This window comes from Triticum urartu, chromosome 5 (genome assembly GCF_003073215.2).
Source record: "Triticum urartu cultivar G1812 chromosome 5, Tu2.1, whole genome shotgun sequence".
Lineage (NCBI taxonomy): Eukaryota > Viridiplantae > Streptophyta > Magnoliopsida > Poales > Poaceae > Triticum > Triticum urartu.
Window position 1 is genome coordinate 312,641,807 of NC_053026.1, and position 8,112 is coordinate 312,649,918.

At 42.7% G+C, this 8,112-nt stretch overlaps 2 protein-coding genes across 3 annotated transcripts; one reads left to right on the forward strand and one right to left on the reverse strand.

Annotated features, from left to right (window-relative positions):
- Window positions 1–1,224: 1,224 nt before the first annotated feature.
- Window positions 1,225–4,818, reverse strand: LOC125508761 (protein sym-1-like). Of its 2 annotated transcripts, none has more exons than XM_048673555.1 (8): window positions 4,489–4,818; window positions 4,297–4,384; window positions 3,307–3,401; window positions 3,144–3,216; window positions 2,948–3,040; window positions 2,774–2,860; window positions 2,536–2,624; window positions 1,225–1,498 (listed from the first exon to the last, which is right to left on the reverse strand). In XM_048673555.1, exons 1-7 carry the CDS (start codon window positions 4,752–4,754, stop codon window positions 2,544–2,546), a joined length of 783 nt encoding a protein of 260 aa, XP_048529512.1. In that variant the 5' UTR covers window positions 4,755–4,818; the 3' UTR covers window positions 1,225–1,498; window positions 2,536–2,543. The 2 variants fall into 2 exon arrangements, with proteins under 2 accessions (XP_048529512.1, XP_048529511.1); XM_048673554.1 differs by having other exon boundaries at window positions 1,225–1,494; window positions 2,534–2,624.
- Window positions 4,819–4,888: 70 nt separating this feature from the next.
- On the forward strand, window positions 4,889–7,404 carry LOC125508762. Its single transcript, XM_048673556.1, has 4 exons — window positions 4,889–5,151; window positions 6,117–6,239; window positions 6,701–6,803; window positions 6,933–7,404. Exons 1-4 carry the CDS (start codon window positions 5,057–5,059, stop codon window positions 7,191–7,193), a joined length of 582 nt encoding a protein of 193 aa, XP_048529513.1. The 5' UTR covers window positions 4,889–5,056; the 3' UTR covers window positions 7,194–7,404.
- Window positions 7,405–8,112: the final 708 nt, after the last annotated feature.

Consider the following 8,112-nt stretch of genomic DNA (forward strand, 5'->3'; position numbering starts at 1 on the left):
CCTACCGGCGGTTCTTCTAACTGACAGTTTGCTTCAAGTACCACTGTAATGATGTTTATGAAGCCGTGCTCTTTGCGATTATAAAGAGGACGTACCGTTTGCTGCCCAGTACAAGTGCACAGCCCTACTGGCTCTTCAAACTGGCGGTGCTAAAGTCGTGTTAGGCATTTTAAGAGGACAAAGTGTGCCTTGGATACACTATTGAGGACACGAAAGAGTTAATCGGGAACTTGTAAGAGCATCCAACAGATACCGTATCCGTGAAAGAACTACCGTTAAAGAAAGTTTAGGCCAAAAAATATCTCTTAACAGATCCCATAAACTTGAAATAAACTTACAGAATTGTGTAAACTTAACTTCAATTTTCCTCTAGTTTAGAAGAAGCTTTGCTTCCATTAACTTTTGGCGGCAAGATAACCGCGTGAAACTTCACGCCTCGCTCACCGGACCACCGCAGCTCTCGCACTATCACGCTGTAACTCACCGTCATGCGCCGCCCCATCATATGTCGCCGCTCAGCCCGCGGTGCGCTGGCGCACCGCCTCGCCGCTCCTTATCGTTCCGTAACTCGCCTATGTCACTGACTTGCAGGCCCTAGACTTGTTTAATGGGAAAGTTAAAAAAAACACAAATTTTAGGGGAAGAAGTTTACGGAATCTAACAAAAATTGCTTTCAGTAAACTTTTTCTAAAATTTACAGTCATCATGTTTTTAGGGGAATGGGTGGAGTTGCTCTAAGATTCCTTTTACAATACGAACAAGTGTTTGTACATTCGTCTTCGCCCTCACCTCTCCTCTCACACACCCTTTCCTCACGTCTTGTATTAATTCAATCAAATCAAATGAAATCTTGTCAAAAACTCAATTAACCAGTCATTTCTTTTCATCATCTTCTTCTTCACCTGGGGTTCAGAATTATTCAGTCAAAGGTAGCTGTTCGAGAGGCCGTCCATCTGCGGCTATTCACAGTCACAGGAGCCTTGGTCGGAGTTCCTACGGACAGTGGGGGCAGACTCAAGACCATGCCTAGTCGACGGATAGGTGGATCAGTGAAGCAGAGACAAAGAAGCACCGTGAAGCGACGTGCGCCGTCGGAACACCCAACCACCGCAGTTTTTCCAACCCTCCCGCGTCGGCCGCCGGCGAATCGGCCATCAACTGCGACACCACCGTGCCAGTTAACACCCCCGGGGCCTGAGTTTTGATTTGCAAGGAACACCAGAATTTTACACTATGTAATTCTGCGGAAACCAAGAACAACCTCCCATCACAAACGGTTATGCAGATTATACAACGCATGCTTAACCGTCATTGCGGGATGCACTCGACAGACAAGATGGACACTAATTTACAATACTAAGCATTAGCAAGTGTTTCATCGGTCGGATAACACAGACGAGGCGCCAAGATAACTGATAGTAGGTTTATTCTTTCAGCCTTACATCGCCACATGTTGCAACCGGCTAGGCACCCCGCCCTAGAGTCTACTCTCTCTCACCTGAAACAACAAGTGAGGGGTCAGCAAAAAGACCAGGTAAGAAGCACAAGCTAATCAACGGCGCAGAAGCGATGGAGCACCAAGCACAGAAATATCTAAACTCTGCACAATAAGTTCAGTACCACACACCAATGTTACCAACTTAAAATGAGAGTCATACTCCTATGACAAACTTACAAGTCAAAAGGACAGTGTTTTTAGCAGATGCACTGTTTCATTTACTCACTTGTGTTTTGCCTCTAAGCTCAGCCACAAGGTACAAAAGAACAAAAGGCACCTTTAGCACCAGTCAGTGTCATGTTAAATAGCAAAAGTTTTATTGAAGCTGAGAGGTCTGACTTTGTGAAGATCAAGTCACAATCATTCTACAACAAGTCCACAAGGTAGCTTTCAAGGCTGGCAGAAATTAAGTCTAAGATACTGACTGGTGCACAACACATTACCAGTCAAAAGGAAAGAAAGGGAAAAGGAAAACTCAAGTAACGCAAGACCACAAATGCAATTACTTCAACCACATCGACATGAGGCATCATCTGACTTGACCCAACAGATTAAGTAACCGATAAGAAAAAGTCTGTCATACTAGGGTCTGTGAAACTCCCATGCAATAAATTCTCGGCTAGCTCACAACAAAGCAGTAAAGTCTTAGATATCATAACAGATGGCCACCTCAACTCAAAAGTGCATTGAATTGCAGTGTCACCACATACAGTGATCAGGAAAGACACCGTCGAAGATATGTTCTTGGAGAAGTCTCTCCAATGAAAATTACCACAGAAATTTCATATCTGCCATGGCTAATTTCTATTGTCAAAGTAGTTTGTTTCAGGAAATATTTGCTTGTTGCACAGTTATTGATAAAAGGCTGCTATGCTAACTGGAAATAGTAGGCAGACTAAGTGCACTTTTGTTACTATGTGATGAAATTCCGTATATATAAAAAAAATGAAAAACTGGTTGATAACAAAATTTATACAAGAGGACTGAAGAACTACAGGTAGGACTGTTACATGTACAGATATAGATTTGAAGATTACCTATTTGACTACTCCGCGATAACCTTCTTATGAGCTTTATATGACAAAATCACGTTCCATGCAAGGGCTACAAAATTAGCGGCAAGAACCTGGAAAAAAAAAAGGGCAGCAGTTAGGTGAGAGCAATACTCAGAGCATGCCAAAACTATATAAAGGGGCAGAAAATAGCTAAGCTAATTCATTTCACATATACTGAACATTGTAATGAAGACTATCGAAATGTGCAACTTTTTTGGACCTGGAGCTTCTGTGGGACAAAATAGAAATTCAAAAACTGGAACGGTATCCACAATTGCCAATTCGCGATCAATGAAGAGAACCACTCCTGCAATTGTTGTAAATGTCCTTCATCAGTAAATGACACATACACAGTGTCAGGGAAGGGTTTTGAGAGGGTTGACATCCTTTTCACCTGCTTAAGCTTTGGCACTACAAGAGATGGCTTTCCCTCCAAGGTTACGAGTAAGCTCATGAAGACACCAATGAAAACAGGAGAGAAGACGAACTGGGCAAGGAGACAATTAAAAATTAACATGTCAAACAGGAATGCAATGGACATAAGAACAACTCAAGAAGGCAAAACAGGATATGAAGGAAATGATGAAAACCTGGTCAAGTAACAGGCGAGAAATGACACCAGATGTCCCGCTGATCGTCACTAATTTACTCAAATACAAGTACCTGCATATGAAGGCATATTATCAATCAAACAAGACCAGACACTAACTACCGATCACCATAATTTCTGCAGAATAGACAAGACAAGATTACCAGAAATGCAACGTTGGCCCCACCAGGACAAGTCCCAATAACGTGAACACAAATGTTCTCTTCAGGTCTAGCTCTGGCACTTTATCAATTACAAGCTTCAACAAAAGAAAAAGTAGATGAAGGATTGTCAATTTCACGTCTGCTCGTCCTAGTAAATTTCACATCAAAACTAAGAAGGGATGGTGCTCGTGCACGATCAGACTTACACAAGCATGCATCACGCAGCACAAAGTTTGGGTTTTCTCTTTACTGCTAAACTACATCTGCACTTAACTACAAGGTGAATGATTCACTAGTAGACTAGTAGCAGACATATATGGAATAGAAGGCAAGCATGTATATAATTTACAATACAAGACATATGGCAAAATCATGATACTGGTCCATTCTTGAATGAATAATAGTTCCGGCTTGCCATTACCAGACTACATTACGACTACCTCCGTCCGGGTTTATTAGGCCCTCTTTATTCTGGGCTAAAGTTTGACCATAAATTTAACTAATAAAATGTAAATTGTATATCACAAAAATTATACTATAGGAAACCTCTTTCAAGTACAAATCAAGCAATATACTTTTAATATCACATAATTTGTATTTTGTTAGTTTTACATATGGTCAAAGTTTGGCTCAAAATACGAGGATGCCCAATAAACCCGGACCGAGGTGGTACATGCATAAATACACTCTTCCACCCTGATTTTACCCGCACAATTTTGCTTGTGACTAAATTCATTTCAATAAGATTGCGTTCAGCATGTTTAACATTCAGACTCTTCTTTCGTGTGCAATATTACATTGACTGATCTAGTTCCTGAAGAATTGTGGGGTAATCATTCACTATACAAGAAGCTCCAAACAGAACTGAACAAGAGGTCGCATCTTGAAACCATGGCTCGGCAATTAACCAACAAACCACTACCGAACCCATGCTGCATTGCATAATACCACACTCTAAGGCAGCAACTAATAGCGTTGGCATCGACGAACCTGGCAGATGAGGTCCCCGGCCAGAGTCAGCACAGCAGAAGTGACAGCCTTGGTCGCCACCGGATGCTTGTCAAGAGACAGAAGGTACCTGTCGCGGCCATTTCAACACACCCAGTGTCAGTATTCTACTGAAGCATCAGAACCCACGCGGGAAAATTCCCAAGGAATGAAGAAGAGGTCCAACGGAATCACCAGGCCACGAGCTGCAAGCCCTTCGCCCGGGCCGCCTCCACTCCTCCAGATGCTGCTGCGGAGGCGGAGTTGCAGCAGGAGGCTGCGTGGAGCGGCTGGAGCCGCGCGAGGCGGCCGCCGGCCTTCAGGGGCTCGACGGGGGCAGGGGCGGGAGCGGCGGTGGACAGGGGAGCGGAGAGGGAGAGGAAGCGGCCCGCTGCAGTGGGCCTCGGAGAGACGATGGGACGGGGGACGAGGAGGAGCGGGAGCACGGACGCCAGCGCCATGGAAGAGGATGAGGAGGAGCTTTGGGTTTTGGGAATCGTGCTAGGGTTCTAGAAAATTCCAGAGCCAGAGAGGGGCAGTGAAAGAATAAACTATAAGACTGGGCTCATTTGGGCCCATTCGTCTTTCGCGTGAGAAGGAAACGGACCGTTCGTCTTCAGCCCGGCCCATTTAGGTGGTCTTCTTGACCTAGCCACGAAGGCGAGAAGGAAAACGATCCCGCCACCATCTCGCCGGCATTTCCTCCCACTCGCGGTTGCAGCGGCGGCGGCGGCGGCCACCGCCCACCGGCTGTGAAGGCGAGATGTCGTACATGCGAGGCGACCTGCTGACGAAGACGCGGAAACTGGTGAAGGGGCTGGCCAAGCCCGCCCCTGCCTGGCTCAAGGCCATGGAGCAGTCAGTACTCTCTTGATCCCTAGCCCCGCCTCTCCACTTCCGCTATGTTTTTGCTCCGGCCGTTTGATGTTGGTGCGGTGAATTGTGTGGAAATGAGAGATCCAACCTTGGTGATCTACTCATCGCATTTGTCCTCCATATACGGTTGATTATCAGTATAGTTGGTAAAACTAGATTTGGTATTGCCCACAACATCATCTGTCGGTGGCTCGATATTCTGATTTACGCTCTTACAATCCATATAGATGATTGCATTTCCTTTATCATTTGATTCTCATGGTTACTTATATTAGATGAAAGAATGCAGAATTATTGTAAATCAATGTAGCCCCATTTTCTAGAGCGAACTGTGCTCTGTTTTGCTTTTCAACCAGACTAACATGTTTTTTACAGTTTATTTATTTGCACTGTGTGGCAAACGCGCATACATTTCCTAGGCAAGCTTCAAACTCCACACCAAAATGTTAAATCTGTCATCTTATTTCAGTTATGCTCGATCCAAATATCCCACATTTTTTACGTTGATCATTGGCTGTGAGTGGTTTGTGTGAAACAGAACGAACTCTGCCCTACCTTTTCATCTGGAACATTTGTGAACTGATCACACTATGCAGTGCCATAGGGGGTTTACATCATCCACTTGGTCTATGATTTATTTATCTTGGCGTTATTTATCAATGTGCTCCACTGCTCCATTTAATAGTTAGGTGAACGGGTTTCCTTGGCCGTATTGTTTTCTTCCTTCATGATCTTGATCAAATCTCCTATCTGGGGAAGGCAGAAGATATTTGTGGCTGAAGGGTTCCTGCATTAAGTTTGTCTAATTGGGTTTAATTGCCATTTGCTGTAAACTTGAATATTTGTGAACTGAAGATGTTTGTCCTATTCTTCTATGCGCTAATTCTCTCTACATTATATTCATGTTGCTTGTTTTTTCTTTGAAACACATGTTGCTTTTTTATTAGGGCACCTCCAGTCACATTCCCTAGAACTGATGGTAAAATCGAGAAGATAGAACTGCCAGAGGATGTCTATGTCAAGAGGTTCTTCAGAAGGCATCCTGATTCACTCTACCATGATGCAATAAAGTAATTTTCTTGTTATATCTATCATTACAATCATGACTGTAAAGTATACAAGTTTGATAAGGCTCCAGAATTGAGGATGTGAATGTGTTTGGCCTTTCTTCCATTTTGTTTACAATTTCCTTTTGAGAGGTTAATGAGAATCATTTCAAATTTGAACTAAAACCATGCAATTTGAACTAAGACCACGCCGCCTATTTCTGAACGGAGGGAGTAGTTATTTTGATACTTGATGCTCGCCTTATTTTTCCTTTGAACTGATTAATACAACTACATAATGATGCATTAGTCGAAAAAAGCTTTTGTTTGAAGGAGGTACAATTGTACATGTACAGACTAGCAACTCCTTTTTCTGACTGTTGATGGTGTCAACATTGCCCTTCTGTTTCACTCCCAGATATTGTCTTTCCCCACTTTTTGTGTCATACTGTACACAAAATTTAATAGCTAGCCAATTCTTTCAGGATAAGCGGGTTTGATCCACCGCCAGCAAGAGTTTTTGCTTGGCGTGTCTTAGAGTTGAAAGAACAGGGAGTCAATGAAGATGATGCAATGGCTGTAGCAGATGTAATTTTCCTCTTCTAAAATATATCATTTGTTTCTCTGATGGAGCAGTAATCCAATTATTGGTCCTGCTCTGTCCAAATCTCAAGGTATAGAGTTATAACTCTTTGCATGACTAACATCCTTTGGCAGATGGAGTATGGAGCAGAGAAAAAAGCAAAGAAGCTAGCATACAAGGAACTGAAACAAATTGCACGCAGAGAAGGAAAGCCACCACCTCCAAATCCATATCCAAGCGCTATCAAAGAAATACAGGCAGAGGAAAAGAAGTATGTTAGGGACCGTTTCCATAACCCAAAGGTACTCGAGATCGTGAATAAGATGAAAGAGGACAGACAGATGTTTCTTCAAGATAGAGCAGCAGCATCAGGTGGATCAGGTGAAGGACAGTAACTGGTTGTGTGGACTGGCCAACTAGTTGCTGTTGCTTATGACATCAACCAACTGATATTTAAACTCGACGTTTAGTTTTTCTATAAAAATAAAGTTGTGTGCACATTCAGAAGTTAGTTAAAGAACTAGCTGTAAGGGTTCGAAACATGTTTGGTGAGATAGAGCATTGTTTCTTTCTCATATATTTTTACTATTTTCCTCAAACTTTTCATCTCCCATGTTGGTTTAACCTTAATGCTGTATGAAAGTTTCTCTGAAATTGTGCAGCTTGATTGAAATAGAAATAGCATCTTGACATGTAGTTTCCATCTGTCCCTATGACGAGCATTTTAGTAATCTGAGCACTCGTTCAATTGGTGCTCCCTCTTCAGTACCCTGCTGTGAGGTTGAAGGGGCCAATAGATCCATGTACACTGTTGAGATATGGCATTCTGAGGGACATGATGGAAACTGACATTTTTTGTTGCTTGCTCTTTCTTTAGCACCTCTTTACTGTTTTCCTTTAAAAAAAATTGTGGCTTGTTTCCTTCCGTTGGAGTTGTAAGTTATTCTTTTGCCTGCAAAAATATAGTATGGAAAATATGTTAATGGATCAAAATGTAGGACATTGTTTCTTTGTCACAACTTATTCCCTTATTTTCTCTGTTGTTATTGAGTTTAATTTCTCATGTTCCTATATCCTTAATGCTGGGTTTCCAAACAATTTACAAGCTTTATTAATTTGTGAAATGTTAACAGGATGGTACTATCCATTTCTCCACTTTTCTCTCCTTATTTGTGGTTTGTGTAGTTTCCATCTGTCCCTGTGATGAACATTTTAGTAATCTGAGCACTGGTTCAGTTGGTGCTCCCTTTCAGCCCTCTGCTGTGAGGTCGAAGGAACCAATGTTCCCACACGTGCACTGTTGAGATATGGCAT